Raw genomic sequence first — 18782 nt, 5'->3', positions numbered from 1 at the left:
GCGCACCATCTCTAGACGGCCGTAGGCGCCCACATACACTCTCCTCATTGGAAACAACTGAAAAAAGATTCAAGATTCAAGATTTTTATTGTCACTCCGTAGTACAAGTATCACGTGTGAAATTCTTGTGCTGTAGGCTCCTTACAACATAGTGCAAATAACAGTATAACAGTGCAAAAACAGGACATATAGATGCAGTAAAACAAGAGAACAACAAGCAATAACAGTAAACTTTTCCTTTTCTTTTCTAGCGTAGACACCTTAAAACATGATTAAACATTCTGTTTGCACAGGTGCAAATAACATAGGCATAATTATCATATGTAATGGTAGCAGCTGCTACATGATTGTTTATTTGTGTGTGTTAAGGAGTCTCGTGGCCTGCGGGAAGAAACTGTCCCTCAGGCGATTTGTTCGTGCTTTTGGGACCCTGTATCTCCTCCCTGAGGGTAACAGGGCTGTTGTGGGGGTGCTATGTGTCCTTGATGATCTTCAGGGACCTCCTGAGGCACCGCTGATTGTACAGTTCCTGCAGTTCTGGTAGCTCACATCCTGTTACGTGCTGGGCCGCGCGCCTCACTCTTCTTAGCGCCCTGCGGTTCATGGTGGTACAGTTCTCGTACCAGGTGGTGAAGCAGCCAGTCAGCAGGCTTTCAATGGTGCCTCTGTAGAAGTCCCTGAGGATTTTTGGCCTTAGCCCAAATTTCCTCAGGCGTCTGAGTCCGTGTAGTCGCTGTTGGGCCTTTTTGACAACAGTGGCGGTGTGGCTGGCCCATGTCACGTCCTGGTGGATGTTGACTCCCAGGTAATTGAAGCTGTCCACCTTTTCCACCACTGTGCCATTGATGGTGATTGGGGTGTGTGCGCCCCCCCCCCCCTCCTGTAGTCTACAATGATCTCCTTGGTCTTGGAGACGTTTAGAGAGAGGTGGTTGTCCTGGCACCATTGTTCCAGGGCCTCCACCTCCTTTCTGTAGGCCGTCTCGTCGCTCCTGGAGATCAGCCCCACGACCGCTGTGTCGTCTGCAAACTTCAAGGTGGTGTTCGAGGTTTTAGTCGCCACGCAGTCGTGGGTGTAGAGGTCGTACCAGAAGGGGCTGGAGACGCATCCCTGGGGCACTTTTATTTTAAAAGTAGCCACACAGTGAGAAAAAAGAAAGTGAGAAAAAATAAATCATGTATTGCGGAAAAAGTGATGCATCGAGTTAAGATGCATCATATAATCGAATCGAATCGAATCGTAGACTTGTATAATCGAATCGTATCGAATCGTGAGATCAGTGAAGATGCACAGCTCTAGGCGGTATGCAAATTGGAGCGGGTCGTGGTCCGGGGGGAGTGTGGGGCGGATCTGTGATATGACCAGCTTTTCGAAGCACTTGCTGGCTATGGGCGTGAGGGCTATAGGGCGCCAGTCGTTGAGGCTGCTCACTTTCCTAACAGACCGCCGCCAGGTGGTGAGGGTGGGCAACCTCACCTCCTCCCCACTGACCATCACCATAGGAGCGCCCCAGGGGTGCGTCTCCAGCCCCTTCTGGTACGACCTCTACACCCACGACTGCGTGGCGACTCAAACTTCAAACTCCATTGTGAAGTTTGCAGACGACACAGCAGTCGTGGGGCTGATCTCGGGGGACGACGAGACGGCCTACAGAGAGGAGGTGAGGGTCCTGGAACAATGGTGCCAGGTCAACCACCTCTCTCTGAACGTCTCCAAGACCAAGGAGATAATTGTGGACTACAGGAGAGGGGGGGGTGCACACCCCCCAATCACCATCAACGGCACAGTGGTGGAAAGGGTGGACAGCTTCAAGTACCTGGGAGTCAACATCCACCAGGACCTGACCTGGGCCGGCCACACCGCCACTGTTGTCAAAAAGGCCCAACAGCGAATACACGGACTCAGGCGCCTGAAGAAATTTGGGCTAAGGAAAGAAATCCTCAGGGACTTCTACAGAGGCACCATTGAAAGCCTGCTGACTGGCTGCTTCACCGCCTGGTACGGGAACTGTACCGCCATGAACCACAGGGCGCTACGGAGGGTGAGGCGCGGCCCAGCACGTAACAGGAGATGAGTTGCCAGAACTGCATGAACTGTATAACCAGCGGTGCCTCAGGAGGTCCCTGAAGATCATCAAAGACACAAACCATCCCCACAACAGCCTGTTCTCCCTGCTACCCTCAGGGAGGAGATACAGGGTTCCAAAAGCACGCACAAATCGCTTGAGGAACAGTTTCTTCCCGCAGGCCACGAGACTCCTTAACACATTGACTGCCAGCCATTTTTTTCTTGCTGTAGGTAGCTTCTGCCAGGGTTTTTTTTGAGGATTCTAGGCTCATTTTACAAGAGCCGAGGTTTCTCTTCTGTTACGACTTCGTGAACACCAATCATCTAAAAAGAACTAATAGAATGTGTGCTTTCTCTGTCTAAAAGAGTTAGTTTGTAGAGTTAGTAGTTATGTAAGCATTAGCACTTGAATACAGCATGGTTTCAGCATCAGAAAAAATATTTAGAGATAAACGGCTTTTTGTGAAATTTGATAGAACAGTCACTTTAACCATTCATTTTTGGCATCAGTAAGACCTAAACAATAGTTTGAACAGTAATTTCCTCCATAACAGCAGTAAACTTCCCTCTGCTCAACTCCTCCCTCCTGTGGGCGTTATTTTTTGCTGCAGCGGTGTCACAAGCACTTTCCTACCTTTGCAAATGCACTTTCTCATACTCTCGACCTCTCAAATAAATTTCTGAATAGAAATTAAATTACTCTAAATTATAGCGAAAAAGAAACAAAAAAGAATGGGTTGAAAATCCCATTCTAAAAGCCTTTTAGAATGGGATTTGTTTCCAATTTGGTGTCGGACTAGGGGGCAGTCCCCGCTTGTCACCATTGCTTTGCTGCTGCTGTGCGGGTGTGTGCCTGTCTGTGCGGCCGCTCTTTGAGGAAGTCTGGTTGGACTCGCTCGCGTCTTGGAGTTTTGGTTGAGGGCTTTGATGAAGCTTTTGCGATTCTGGTCATATTATGCTGCGTGTTTCAAAGTGTGTCCCACCCGCAATCCACTATGCAAATCTGCAATCCCGCACCGCCAGCAATCAGCGCGAAAATGAAAGCGCCTTCGCCAATCCACCTTCATGAGAATGGCTTCAGTCACACTGCTTTTTGCTTGCCTTCCTCCTTCCTTGTCGCCACTTAGTGGGTCGGTGGAATGGGTTGTACACGTTGTACACGTCCAATACCTATATAAGAGATGTAAAAGGCTTAGATGCACAACCTACCGTCAAAAAAAAAAAAACGATTTTTTTGACGAGTACACTCGTCGCTGGCAGTTAACAGCTGGATTGTGTTTGACGAGTACACTCGTCGCTGGCAATCAAGGTGTTAACATACACAAATAGTGTAGTAGTCGTACCGTACCGTACTGCAGCTGCTACCATTATGTATGCCTAATGTTTAATTGTATGTTTAATAAGGTACATGCTATTTGCACCTGTATGTCAAATACGTCGAATTTAAAATGTCTGAACACGTCTAACGTATGCACAATGCCTAATGTTAATTGTATGTTTAATAAGGTACATGCTATTTGCACCTGCATGTCAAATACGTCGAATTTAAAATGTCTGAACACGTCTAACGTATGCACATGACATGTGCACCTATGTGCAATGAATAAGCCACTGACTTGTCTTATCGCTATTCTGCCTTATTGCCTATTGCTGCTTAGTATTGCTTATTGATGCCTATTTCTTATCGCCTATTGCTCATTGCTTGTTGCCTATTTGTACTATGTCGTAAACGGAGTCCACAGCACAAGAATTTCACACGTGATACTTGTACCATGGAGTGACAATAAAAATCTTGAATCTTGAATCTTGAATCTTGAATCTGCTGTTTGGGGATGGGGATGATTGTTGCTGATTTGAATCAGGAGGGAAGTTGTCGGAGGGAGAGGGACTGGTTGAAAATGTCTGTGAATACGCCTGCCAGCTGGTGGGCGCAGGCCTTGAGGACACGCCCGGGGATGCCGACGGGCCGGCCGCCTTGTGCGGGTTGATACGCAAGAACGACCGGCGCACCTCATCCTCAGTGATGGTGAGAGGGCGGTCTGGATCTGTGGGGGGTGGGAGGTAGGGGGGGTTGGTGGTTAGGTGGGAATGGGGGGGGGGGGGGGGGGTGATGAGGGGTGGGGGGGAGGAGAGGAGGAGGGGTGGTGGGGGGGAGAGGTGGCGGGGAGGTGGTGGGGGGGAGGAGAGCAGTAGGGGTGGTGGGGGGGAGGAGAGGAGGAGGGGTGGTGGGGGGGAGGAGAGGATGAGGGGTGATGGGGGGGAGAGGTGGCGGGGAGGGGGGCTGGTGGGGGGGAGGTGAGGGGGAGGAGAGGAGGAGGGGTGGTGGGGGGGAGAGGTGGCGGAGAGGGGTAGGAGAGGAGGGGGGGCGCTCTGGCAGAGGGGTCAAACCTTGCGTAGAATGCGTTGAGTTCGTCCGGCAGGGTGGGTGATATGTTTGGGTTTTGTTGTTTTTATGCCTCCGCCGGCGATAGCCAGGCCGGAGGCATTATGGATCCGGGTTGTCCGTCCGTACGGCCGTCCGTCCATACGGCCGTCCGTCCGTACGAGGTTCGTTAACGCGATATCTGAGGAACGCCTGGACGGAATTTCATCAAATTTGCCTCAAACATCGACTTACACTCAAGGATGATCTGATTAGATTTTGGTGGTCAAAGGTCAAAGGTCAAGGTCACTGTGACCTCTCGAACACCATTTTCAAGCTTGTTAACGCGATATCTCAGGAATGCCTTGACGGAATTTAATCAAACTTGTCTCAAACATCGACTTGGACTCAAGGATGAACTGATTAGATTTTGGTGGTCAAAGGTCAAAGGTCAAGGTCACTGTGACCTCTCGAACGCCATTTTCAAGCTTGTTAACGTGATATCTCAGGACTGCCTTGACGGAATTTAATCAAACTTGTCTCAAACATCGACTTGGACTCAAGGATGAACTTATTAGATTTTGGTGGTCAAAGGTCAAGGTGAGCTCTCGAACGCCATTTTCAAGCTGTTAACGCGATATCTCAGGACTGCCTTGACGGAATTTAATCAAACTTGTCTCAAACATCGACTTGGACTCAAGGATGAACTGATTAGATTTTGGTGGTCAAAGGTCAAAGGTCAAGGTCACTGTGACCTCTCAAACGCCATTTTCCAGCTTGTTAACGCGATATCTCATGAATACCTTGACGGAATTTCATCAAATTTGCCTCAAACATCTACTTAGACTCAAGGATGAACTGATTACATTTTGGTGGTCAAAAGTCAAAGGTCAAGGTCACTGTGACCTCTCAAACGCCATTTTCAAGCTTGTTAACGCGATATCTCAGGAATGCCTTGACGGAATTTAATCAAACTTGTCTCAAACATCGACTTGGACTCAAGGATGAACTGATTACATTTTGGTGGTCAAAGTTCAAGGTCACTGTGACCTCTCACACACCCAATTTCCAAGCTCTGTAACGCAACATCACAGGAGCGCCTTGACGGAATCTCTTTCAATTTGCCTCAAATGGCGATTTGGACTCCAGAATGAACTAATGCAGAGGCATAAGTCCGCGTTGCGGTCGTTCTAGTTCCCCTTTGAAGTCTGTAGCAGCATGGAGTCCACTCCACAGATGTCTGGGGTTGTTAGTGTCCAGTTTGGACTCCAGCTGCTTTCCGTATTCTCTCCGTGCTTTTTTGATTGAGACTCGGAGGGCGTATCGTGTCTGCTTGTATTCTTCAGGCGTTCCGGACTTGAAGGCGGTGGTCCTGGCGTGAAGGGCAGCCCGAACATCGCTGTTGATCCAGGGTTTCTGATTTGGCATTCTTTTTACTATTTTTGTTGGGACTATGTCATTGGTGCATTTTTTTATGAAGCATGACACCGTTTCTGCATATTCTTCCAAGCCTCCTGTGTTGAACTCCTCCCATGCTACTTGGCCAAAGCAGTCTCTCAGGATGTCGTCTGATTGGTCTGACCAGCAGTGGGCGGTTCGGAGGGCCGGGGGGTGTCGCTTGAGTTTTTGTTTGTGCCTGGGAACGAGGAAGATGGAGGCGTGGTCCGATTTGCCGAAGGGGGGTCGGGTGTTGCCTTGTAAGAATGGGGGATGTTTGTATAGCATTGATCCAGTATGTTTTTGCCTCATGTGTTGAAGTGGATGTGTTGATGAAGGGTGGGCATTCTCCTTTTCAGGTTAACCCTCTTGAAGTCGCCCGCCACTACCAGCGCTGTTTCAGGCTGGCCTCCTGTGCGCTGATCGCGCGGTGCAGCTCTTTGAGTGCGTTATTGGTGTTTGCCTGTGGTGGGATGTATACTGCAGCGAGGGTCACTGTTGTAAATTCCCTTACTGTAATGAGGTACGCACTGAAGCATAACATACTCCAAGTCTGCTGAGCAATATGTCCTGATGTTAGTGTTGTTGACACTCCAGTTCTTGTTAACCATCAGACAAACACCGCCGCCCCTCATTTTACCGAATCGCTCAGCGTCTCTGTCCCCTCTGTAAACACTGAATCCAGGTAATGTGATGGCGTGATGCACTGTTTCAGGTGAGAGCCAGGTTTCAGTCAAACACAGAACGTTACAGCTCGCTATGTCCGTTTGGAATTGTGCCCGTGCTCTAAGTTCGCACATTTTATTTTCTAGTGCCTGAACATTGGCCAGCAGAACGCTGGGCAGAGGTGGCTTGTTTGCGCGTCTTCTCAGGCGGACGATTAATCCTCCTCGCGTCGCTCTTTTCCGTTGCTGTTGTTTAAGTTCAGGAAATTCAGAGAGGTCGGGAGCCAACCAGTCCTGGTTGGGTTGATTTCGTGCAATCCTGATGTGTATTAGCGCGTGCCTGCTGTATCTGTGCGTGGTGGCGTTGGCGAAGCCGGTACCGCTGTTGCTGTGGCTACGGCCACAGCTGTTGTTGTTGCTGGCGGTGTCCTCCATGTTGTGCATGTTGCGTCGAGAACAATGGTCCACTAATCCGCGCTACTGTGCACTTTCTTTCTTGCAAAAGTGCGAATACGCTACTATGTACACTATATAAAAGACACTGATATATACAATAGGTGTTTACAAAGCGAATAGAAGCTACGAAATTATAACGAAATTATAAACAAAACGAAATTACTCTAAGAAAAGCCTATATCTTACGGAGCTCTGCAGCTGGTCGCCCTCTCTCTCCCGGCGCCCTCTGTGATGCTGAAGCTCGAGGCACGAGGGGGATTATAATTTGAGAGGGAAATTTAATTTTAATATTCAACTTATTAGAACAACCAGGAAAAGTTTTTGTGTTTCAGTCAGCGGGGTGAGACTATGGAACAGGTGCACTGTGGAATTAAAACAATGTCCAAACATAAAACAGTTTAAAAGTAGGTATAAAGACACAATCTTCACAAGTTATAGGGATGAGGGAGGTGTTGGGTATCACTACATGTAGGTGTTATAAGGGTACTGGTTATTTTATTTTTATTTTTTGGGGGTTATTTTCTTGTTGCTTTTCCATGTGTGTGTGTGTGTGTGTGTGTAAATATGCATATATAATGAGTATTGTAGTCATATATTTAGATAAATATATGAATGTGTGTATATTAATATGTATATATGTATACATGTTATTGTATGATGTGTATATATTATATTTATATTTTCATATTATTATAAAATCTGAAACAGAATTACTAGTAAATATTACACAGTAGTGTATAGACAGGGTTAGACCAGGAAGCTTGTTATTATTTATTATTTATGGAGAAGGGGTGGGAGTTAATAGGTTTTACTTCTTCCCACTCCTTTTCGAATATGTATATATTCTATTTTTCTTTGTTTCTGAAATGGCTTTTATTTTATTATTTTGCTTTCATATTCGAAATAAACACTTCAATCAATCAATCAATCAATCAAAAAGCTCAGGAAAATAAGCCATATGGACACACGGCCATACTGTCTTTTTTAGCATTACGCGTACATTAGCGCTGACATTATTGCGGCACGCTTACATTTTGAAAGCTGAGAACTGAACTGTTTCTTACTCTGTCCCCTCCGCTAGGCGTGGCGTCAGAGTTTGTCGTGAACACCTGTAATGCCGGGTCAGGAGCTCTGTCTGTTACCATCGACGGGCCATCGAAAGTCAAGATGGACTGCCAAGATTCTTCTGAGGGCTACAAGGTCACCTACACCCCCATGGCTCCAGGAAGCTATCTCATCTCTATTAAATACGGAGGTCCCCAGCACATTGTTGGCAGCCCCTTCAAGGCCAAAGTCTCAGGTGGGTCAACACCACATTGACTGGTGATTGGATCGGACCAGAATCAATATTATTGTAAATATGGAAATTGTGCACTAGTTACATTCTTGCTATGTCCAGCAAATGTTCTGCAAAATCTAAGTCCATCAATCTAATGTTGGAAAAAACACAAATTGCTGATGCTTCCACAAGCAATATGAATTGTAAAGAAACTCGTCTGTGCTATTGGCATGCGCAGCGCACAATTGCTCAACTTCGCATCACTGATGACATCACTGTCACTGATGATGTCACAATGCCTATGACATCACTGATGATGTCACAATGCCTATGACACAATGCTATGACATCATCAGTGCCTATGACATCACTGATGTCTGATTTAGGTCAATAATGATGTCACTGATGACATCACTGATGATGTCATAGACATTGTGACATCATCAGTGGGACAAAAATGGAAACAATCAGCAGACAGATATTGCCCACTTTTTATAATAAAAAGGATGGAAAAATCAATCTTCCAATGCGACTGCAGTAAAAACTAGTGTCAGCAAGAGCTTCAGCTGGTCTATGAAGCTTACTACCACAGGAAGTACAGACCTGAGCTTCAGCTGGTCTACGAAGCTTACTACCACAGGAATTTCAGACATGGCAGTTCAACAAGGATCTAATGAAAATCCTACAGGCTCTGAGACACCGCAGCACAGGGAGATCAGCTGCTCTGGCAAACACAAAGCCGTGTGAGGAAAGTCAGTAGGGGATTTGTAGCGGGGATGAGGGAGATGCCATCCCTCTTGTTGGCAAAAGACCAAAATACATCCCCTGCCAAAATACATCACCTGCCAAAATTAACCTGCACTGACCACTAGGGTTTAATCCCGGGAAACGGGATTCCTGGGAAATCCCGACTGGACCATTTCCCGTTTCCCGGAAAATACAATAGCGGGAAACGGGGAAAAATGAATTTAAGAAAATAGCTGTACAGCCTATAGTAGCCTAAATAAAATTGCGTAATGACCATTACTGCAGTTAATACGGTAATTCGTCCACACAGCCCACACCAACCTGTTGAGTGAGTCACACACTGAGAGCACTGAATGCACCATGCTCATGGATGTATTAAAAGAAGGGACCACGCTCACGACGCTGGTGGATTCCACCACAATGTCTTCTGCTGCCACGCCTGCCAGTAGTTTTGCGTGCCGTGGAGATACTTTACAAACAACCAAAACAACGAGGATGCCACATGTAACCTCTGTGAGCGAGTGATAAGATGTGGAGGACGATCAACAAGCGGGTTGCTGCGACATTTGGAGTCGCAGAAACCCCGCAAGTGAAGCATACTTAACACCAAAAGCCTATGTGGCCGAAATACTGTCAGAAATGGCAGCATATGACGGATTCTTAAAGCCGTGAATTTTGCACAAGCGGCGCAGGCCGTGATTTTTGCACTAGTTTATTGATTCAATTGCACTTGAACAATGAATGTCACTTGGAAAGTAAATGAAATTGTTTGGCTATTATAGAAAGGCTGCTGAACGCTATCAGAATATGGAATCCATCTCAGCTTAATTGAAACACGCAAAATAACTTGCTTTAACGAATTTCATTTGTTTATTGTCGAATATCACTTCCCAAATTAAGTGCTGTAACGAATTCCGTTTATTTATTGTCAAATAACATTTCCATGAGGCTGTTCTTATCAGCAGACGATCACATGCAATGAGCACGGCATTTCATATGACGTTTTTATCTTAAATTATAATGTTTGTTAACACATTCACTGCCAACAGTTTTTTTTTTACTGTAGGTAGCTTCTGCCAAGTTTTTTTTTTTTAGGATTCTGGCTCATCTTTCAAGAGCCGAGGATTCTTTTCTGTTAGGATTTTGTGAACACAAAATATCTCAAAAGAACTAATAGAATGTGTGCTTTCTCTGTCTAAAATGGTTAGTTTGTAGAGTTAGTAGTTATGTAGGCATTAGCAGTTGAATACAGCATGGTTTCAGCGTCTGAAAATGAAAGGTGAGAAAAATGCCTTTTTGTGAAATTCGATAGAACAGTCACTTTAACCATTTATTTTTGGCATCAGTAAGACGTCAGACATCTAAACAATAGTTTTGAACAGTAATTTCCTCCATAACAGCAGGAAACCCCCCTCTCCTTCAAACTCCTCCCTCCGTGTGTGTTCTCCTCCTCCCTCCGTGGCTGCAGCGGGCGTGTCACAAGCGAGTTTCTGCTGCCTGTCTGCTGCCTGGCTGCCCCTCGTCGGGCGAGTCTGGATGGGCTCGCTCGTTTCTTGGGGTTTCGGTTGAGAGCTTTGATGAAGCTTTTGCGATTCTGGGCTTTATGCGTGTTTCAAAGTGTGTTCCACCCAGTCTATTTTTGGAACCCCCCACCGTTGTGCGCCACCGTTGTGCGCCAGCGCGAAAGCGTTTTCGCCAAACGATTCTACAGTATGAGAATGGTTTCCTCACGCTTTTCCCTGCAGTTTTGGCTCGCTTTCTCTAGTCTGGAGAGCACTGTCGCCACTTAGTGGGTCGGTGGAATGGGTTGTACACGTTCGGTGGCTCCCATATTTTTATAGGAGACGTAAAAGGGTTTGATCCACGTCCCACCGTCCAATTTTTTTTTTTTTTTTTTTGACGAGTTAACTCGTCGACGGCAGTCAACGGTTGGTTTCTCTTTGACGAGTTAACTCGTCGACGGCAGTGAACGTGTTAACATAAATTCATTCTTTTTCTTTAATCCTATAATAAGAATGAGAATAATTATTGATATCAGCAAATAAGACACTACAGCATCAAATTAGCAACTGTGGCAACTCTGATTCAATCCAAGACACAAAAAGCAGTTTAAACGCCGAAGCGTTGTTTTATTCAAAATGAATGTCTTCCCTTATCGGGGTATTGTCCATGAAATCTATCAAATAAGGCAGGCTGGGTTAGCCTGGGCCAGTGTAGGGTGTTTCTCCCCACCACGTAGCCAGGGCTCAGTTCCGCTTTTAATTACTCCAGTAACATGCCTGTGGACGAGAGGAGAGAAGGTCGGTCAGGCGACATCACATAATGACAAGAGTATGTTTAGGGAGAGGAGGAGAATCTGACTTACCGCCCGACAGCAAGGAGCGCTTCCTCTCTGGAGGAGAACCGGCCACACAGTGAGCTTCAGAGTGGCGTCGGTTTTCTATTGCCACTGATTGGGTGATCTGGTCCAGCCGGGCGCTCTGTTCCTAACAGCGCCCGGCTGCTAGCGGTCCCACTGATTCAGGACATAATTGGGGAAATACCTGTCAGTGATGACTCGGCCTAGACAGCGTCTCAGTCGGGATCCCCCGGCTCTGACGTCACTGTGGTGGCTGGTTGTCCTCCCGCTCTCACCTGTCAGGGGGTAGGCTGCCGAGACTCCACACAACCCATAGATTTATATAAAAAAAAAAAAAAAAGGCGATTTCCCGGGATTTTTCTTCATTTCCCGTTTCCCGCTATGCCTCATTTTCGGGAAAAATATTAAACCCTACTGACCACACCACTCTCAGCTGCTACTGTTACATAGGGTAAAGTTTATCAAAACTATGATGTGTTTGTGAAAAATAAGCATGATTAGAACTCTTGGGACATCTCTGGTGGAATCAGTCGCATCAAGCTGCACAGAGCAGATTGAACCAAACAGGAAGTCGGCATAGACTCAGCATCCGGTCAATTTTCAAAGTAATCAATTAACAAAAAACACAATTAAAAGAGACAAACAAAGAAACCATTTAACTACATAGCCTAATTAACTACCCATGGTAGAAGCACTCAAATCAAGGAAAAGCAAGTTAAAAAAATGAGTCAGGCAGAACACGGTGCCGTCAGTTGGTGATGTGTGTGTGTGTGTGTGTGTGTGTGTGTGTGTGGGGGGGGGGGGGGGTCCTTTTTCTCGTTCTTTTTTTTGTCAGAGTGAAATGTCATGTTCTCTCCTGATTCTAGCTGAATCACTTGAAACACCAAGTAAAACTGTTTTCATAAGCATTTTACGAAACCTCTATGGAAAAATTAATGAATGGGGAATGCAATCTCTAAGGCCGTATGCCGAATCCGGAAGAGGGTGTGATTTTGGCACTCTATAGCCAGCAGTGAGATAAAAACAGAAGTTGAAGCGGCAGCAGGAGATACGTTTGTGAACGTTAAGCTTCACTGTTCTATCTTTTCTTACTAGTTTAATTTTCTTCAACCCTCTCTCTCTGTAGGAGCTCGTCTATCTGGCGGCCACAGTCTACACGAGACGTCGTCTGTTCTGGTGGAAACTGTCACCAAGACGTCAGCGATGGGCGGGGCCTTCGCCTCCCTGCCCACATTCTCCTCGGACGCCACGAAAGTCATCTCCAGGGGAGCCGGCCTATCAAAAGCCTTTGTGGGCCAGAAGAACACTTTCACAGTCGACTGCAGCAAAGCAGGTGAGCATCACCTACAAACCCAATCGGCAGAATAAAGTGTCAGCATTGTACCTTTCTGCAATCCACTGATACATACAATCTCAATGTAAATTTGAAACAACATGTCGTTTACGTTTCTAAAATGTAGCATTTCACGTTTCTGCAAACTTACAATATCAACACAACAAAACGGCGGTTCATTTGAAAACCTTGCTCTTTCCTACGTTAAACACAAATAAAACAACTTTAACAACTTTGGTTACGTTTAGGCATGTAAAACAACTTGGTTAGGGTTATGGTTTGTGTTAGGCTTAAATAACAAAACGTAAAATGTGTTGCAATGTAAACTTGCGAACATGGCATCGAACACGGCTCCAAAGGCAAGGGTTTACACTCTCCATCCACCCCAACCACAACACCCTTACTGGCCACCGCGCTATTAGCAGACTCATGTATAACGTCGATATACAGTACACGTACTGTATCTACAAACGTGATATGCAACGTACTTTTGGTTAAGAAACGTGATATTCTATGCATCTGTGGATTGCAGAAACGTACAATGCTGTGATTTTATTCTGGTGACAAGGTACCAAACCCACAAGTATCGAGCATTTATGAAATGAAATATGTAATTCAATCTCTCACAATAGGTTGGATTTCCATCCACCTGTTTGTATGTGAATTTTCAATTTGCGCATGAAAAACCTGTGGGGAAACACCAGAAAATTCAAAAAAAAACTCCAAATATCGCAAAAAAGTTTTCACACTTGGCGGGGTGGAAAAGTTGGCATATCGATAAAAGCAACTAATGCGACTATCAGGTTTTAATCAGCAGACAGACAGCACAACTGGCTGCACACCAACTCCTAATATCCACATAATAGTAGTGGATGGAAACGTGCATAATTTCGCATTTTATTTTGCCGATTTTCTGAAAATACATTTCGATACATACAAATGTATCGATACAATTAATTTGGATGGAATCCAACTAATGATAACAAAGTTTTCTGATGATGTGATGACGCAGATGCACTTTAACGCTGATGACTGATGGCACTGTCCTTCCCCCCGCAGGCACCAACATGTTAATGGTGGGAGTCCACGGGCCTAAGACCCCCTGCGAAGAGGTGTACGTCAAACACATGGGCAACAGGATGTACAACGTCACATACACCGTCAAGGAACAGGGCAATTACATCCTCATTGTCAAATGGGGGGATGAGAATGTCCCTGGCAGTCCCTTCCATGTCACTGTCCCTTGAAATGGACCCTTGTATGTCCCTCTACTGTAGCTCCAGACCCTCCTACCCCCCCCCCCCCCCACCTGCACTAAAGATGCAAAGACTGCTTTTTGCCTGTTCAAGGGGACAGAACGGACTACTCACGCCTCGTGCCAAATTTCTCATTTATGTCTTCCTTGTTTTCAAAACACTCTTGGTGACATGACACACCTGCACTGACAGCAGGTACATTAGACTTCAGTTACATACAGTCATGTAGTGGTAAATACTAGGGCTGGGTAAAAAATATATAAATATCGAGATCGAATTGAGGAACGAACATATAAATCCCAATATCGATCTTTTAATATAATGCCTTTTCCCGTGGATGCTTGAAGCTTTAACCCTGTTGGACTCGCGTGGTTTGGTTCTTAGCGCAACAAGATCTCATAAACATCTGTAAACATGAATATTTTCAATAATGCACCAGGTTACAGGGTTCCTCGTACAATTTACAGCATTAGGTCTTTGAGAATCTCTTTCATATCCAAGCAAAATTGATGAAATATCGATGCCGAATCCGGACCATGTGTATCGGAATTGTATCGATTTGGGAAATCAGTGGCGATACCCAGCCCTAGTAAATACAAAGCAGGGTAAACTATGACCTCCACTAGATGATCATCTATGGCATCACATACCACCAAGATAAATGCAAGTCAATAACTTACATCAGTTTAATATAGTTATACTGTGAAGTGACATCATAAAGATGTATGTCAGACTAAGGTGGACAACTATTCTGCAAATAAAAATGTGATGGTTCCAGGTGGGTTTACCCTCCACCACATCGCTGGTTCTATACTATCCAATTACAATCCATTGTATTCGCATGACGTCAATCACCACAGCCATTTGCTGACATTAACGTGATCAAATGGAGATCACGCTGGTTTGTGATCTTACCATCTGTAACCACAAGCCTCCACTGATTCTACAAGGAAGTTGTCATGTCACGTTGTCATGTACATTAGCCTACTAACTTGTTGATTATTAAGTGCATTTCCTCCAATGATGTCATGCATGTCACCAATATGGAGGAAAGAGGAAATATAACTGAAATGAAGTGTCATGTCTGGAGAAAAACTATGTGTCATGGTAACAGTTTCAAAGTACACACGCTTTACTGCAGGTTAGTCGTCCAAAGAATGGCCCACAATGCTGCAAAAGGCCAAAGTGATAGCCAATCAGGACAAGCTGTGATCATGTGACTATGTGTCATGGGGAAACTCTATGCTTTTGATTTTATTTATTCAGACCTTCCTTTGTTTTCTTTGACAGAAAATGGTCTTATTGTTAAGAGGAAGTTTCTTCAACATCGTGCCATCTGGTGACCTGGCAGCCGCTGCCGTGGACAGAGAGATATGATTGGCTGAGATTTTTTTTTTTACTATAGGAAGAAAGTGCGCTATAGCAATCAATTTATTTTGTGAATGTTGAAAAAACACAGATGTTACAGTGAAACAATATTATAGAGTGACATTTTATAGTGATTTTGTATGTATCAAAATGAATGAAAAGAGATGAATACTTAATTGTTTGATATATTAACCTTCAATTTGGCGAGATTGTGCAGGCATAATAAAAGTTTATTTGCTAACTTGCCATTAAGAACCACTATGGCTTGTCTGGTGTCTAATTAAGAGATTAGGATGAAAATGAAATCTCTGGGATTCTCTACAGAAGGAAAATTGGAGTGTTACTTGGAGACAAAGTCTAAGGTCCGCAGCACAATTTGTATTCTAGTGGATGTAAAGTTGATACCTTATATTTTTGAAGCTTAGTTTTGCATTTCAAATCCATTCTACCAAGTGGGGTTCCTCTGCCTTTCCGAAGCCCTGCCACTCCGAACGTTAACTTCCATTATTCGGACTGGCGGTCGTTCACCTTAGAAGCCGCAATGCCGACCTTAGGTTTAGGCGTGGGGGTGGGAGAGGATAGGTTTTGGGTTAGGGTCTGGGGGAGGTTAGGTTTAGGCATGGGGGGAGGTTAGGTTTGGCGTGGGGGCTGGGAGAGGTTAGTGAAAAACGGGGAATATAGACCCCCTTTCTGAGTGCCGATATTTCGGAGTGGCAGAACGTCGGAGTGGCAGCACGTCGGAGTGACAGCATGTAACCCTACCAAGTAGGCTAAATGATACCACTAGCTGCTAATATATATTCTTGCCACAATTTCAGGCGCTAATTAGCAAAGAGTAGGCTAACTATTTGGTTAGCAAAAACAAACCAGTCTGATTAACATTGGATATTTTATTTATTTAAGAAAATCTGGAATGGTACACCAGCTTGTTTTTGCTAAAATACCATGGCTACTCTAATTAGCGCTCTGAAATTAATAATACTAATACATGAGACTTTGATCACGCTTTTCAAGGACTCAAAGATACTAAACACTAAGGCAACAGACAACAAACATGACACAGGGATAGGTGGGTGGGGGGCCGGGGGACATAAGAGATGTCTGGTGGACTTAGCTCTCCCATTGGTGCCGACCATTTCAGTCGGTGCCGGATGGAAATCCCATTCCGCTCCCTGGAAGCTCTGCAATTGGCTCCGACCCGCTCTGACTGCCCGGCTGCGACCATATAGATTTCCTTTCCGCTCCCTCCATGTCGAATCTGTGGATCTCAAATGCTTCTGCTGCTGTGCATGTCGAATCCGTCGATCTCATGCACTGCTTTGAAACATTAACAGCAGCAGCAATAGCTGCTAGCTCGTTACTACACACCGAAAATGATTGATGTGGATTGTGCAATGAAGCCAGGCTGCATGGTACTTTCAGTGGATGGCTGTAAAGGTATTAAACTGAGCCTTTTCCCCCCGCTAGTCCACAGTGGAGCTATTACCAGCCAGACTCTCCCACTGCAGGGAGTCTGGCAAGCGAGACTACAGAGATGGAAAGGTTATGGTTAGGCTTAGGTTTTTAGGCCACTAAAATGTATAACCTGACGCTGCCAAATGGTTTTGTTTTCACAAACAAACTGATCTCATGAATCCAGCTGCCTTGCAAGCTTATAAAATGTAAGGTTTGGCAAGCAAATTGTTACGGTTTTGGGGGACTAGTCCGACACCTCATGATTCCGACACCTCAATAGTCCGAAAAATGAAGCATTGGACAGACAGACAGATTAGTCTGACAGCTCGTTATCCACTCTCCCTGTCCTGCAATGCCGGATCATAACCGCTGCCATACAACATTTTTGATTTTTGAGGTGGTTCCAGGACTTGATGACCTGTCCATGACCTTCCCCAGATCACAACACCGCCATGCAAAATCTCTTTCTACCCAGTCCCTCCTATCCGACCTGGGGTGGGGGCGTGCAAATACACACGCACACAGACACACACGCACACGACATGAACTTTATCATATAGATTTAACCACAAAATATAAAATGGACGCTTAGAATTTCAAGCTCACGATTTCTCGAGCCTCTGAATCATTGTTTATGGAAAATCTACATTGTTCTCTGTAATGAATCTGATTAAGGATAAGACTTCAGTAAAACTACTGGCCTGAAAAAACACTCAGAAAGTGCCAGTGCACAAAAAAGCTACTCAATTACAGTAACGATGTAGTAATTCATGACTTAACACACATTCACACACACACGCACGTGCGCACGCACACACACCACAGACACACACACACACACACACACCACACACACATCACACACAAATACTAGAATCCAGCCATGTCTTTGACCATGCCCGATTGGCTGCTAATGGAACGTGAACTGCACTCCAATGCATGCCTCATCCATCATTGATAGTGAGTGGAATTGATATTCTTTAGGATTTATGATATGGAAAAGGCCTCCAGCCACTGGGGGGCAGGCCAGTCTAAATTATGAAGCCACAGTTATATAACCTGGGGTGTTTGTGCAACTCTGTGAACAAACTGGATTTCCTGAGAAGGGCCACATTAACACCCGTCCAAGATAAGCCTATCAAATTCACACTCTCCTGGAATCCTTTGTATTGACTTGCCTTGTGTCAGGTTGGAGAGATGCAGCAGGCGGCCACTAGGGGGGAGCAGAGCTTTAGGAAACGGACCAACCACGATGCAAACTACTGTACAGGATTCCAGTGATGGAGAGTGATGGATCGGAAGGCGGTTAGTGCTCGTTCCAGATATTATCAAATGCAAGCTAATGTATTTTATACTGGGCTATAACGGTATATGGTAAGAATCTATAGGTTCACTTACAACCCTTCATATCATCCAATGCCTTTGAAACCAAAATAGCATAGGGGAGAGAGGGCTGAGTTCAGCCAGGTTTAAACTAAAATATGTTACATAATTTCAGGATGTGGTGCATCTGTGGGAATAATCACTTTGGATCTAAAATGAACAGTTTTCAATAATGACTTCCCAAACAAAAAGTGGTCTCTTGGCTAAACTTGAGCGGTAATTTGAGCCTAGGGAGAGGATAAATTGAGCCACATTGTGCTATTATGATGAAGTAAAACTGATCATTTGCACCTCATGCTATATCAAAGCAAGACAAATAAAGGTTTTATTTAAACATCAAGTTCAAAACATAAAATCCAAACAAAAGTGGTTAATTTGAGCATAGGGAGAGGTTTAAAAGCAGTGCAGTGCAGCTGCTTCTATAAGTGACGGTGTGTGTTTGCGGGGTGGGTTTGTAGGGGAGATGTGTGCACTGAGTTTGCAACGAGAATGAGATTTTAGCCTAGGCCCCGCCCCAAGCTCCAAGGTTTCACTTTACATTAGTGTACACAAAAAGAGTAACTAATGGACCGGTAATAATTAAGTAATGATTCAGTACTTATGAACTACTCAGTA

At 45.0% G+C, this 18782-nt stretch overlaps 1 protein-coding gene across 2 annotated transcripts in view; it reads left to right on the top strand.

The window, feature by feature from the left end:
- Positions 1–15590, top strand: part of flncb (filamin C, gamma b (actin binding protein 280)) — a gene marked incomplete at its 5' end in the record, with an annotated part of 245336 nt that extends 229746 nt beyond the window's left edge. For both annotated transcript variants that reach the window (XM_083654345.1, XM_083654344.1), the window contains 3 exons: positions 8069–8287; positions 12499–12705; positions 13765–15590. In XM_083654345.1, the coding sequence (XP_083510471.1) occupies positions 8069–8287; positions 12499–12705; positions 13765–13952 (614 nt within the window). In that variant the 3' untranslated portion in view covers positions 13953–15590. The remainder of the gene's footprint in view (positions 1–8068; positions 8288–12498; positions 12706–13764) is intronic.
- Between the last annotated feature and the right edge of the window lie 3192 nt (positions 15591–18782).

Source organism: Poromitra crassiceps, assembly GCF_964638095.1.
Source record: "Poromitra crassiceps genome assembly, chromosome: 2".
Lineage (NCBI taxonomy): Eukaryota > Metazoa > Chordata > Actinopteri > Beryciformes > Melamphaidae > Poromitra > Poromitra crassiceps.
This window is presented reverse-complemented; position numbering and strand designations above follow the sequence as displayed.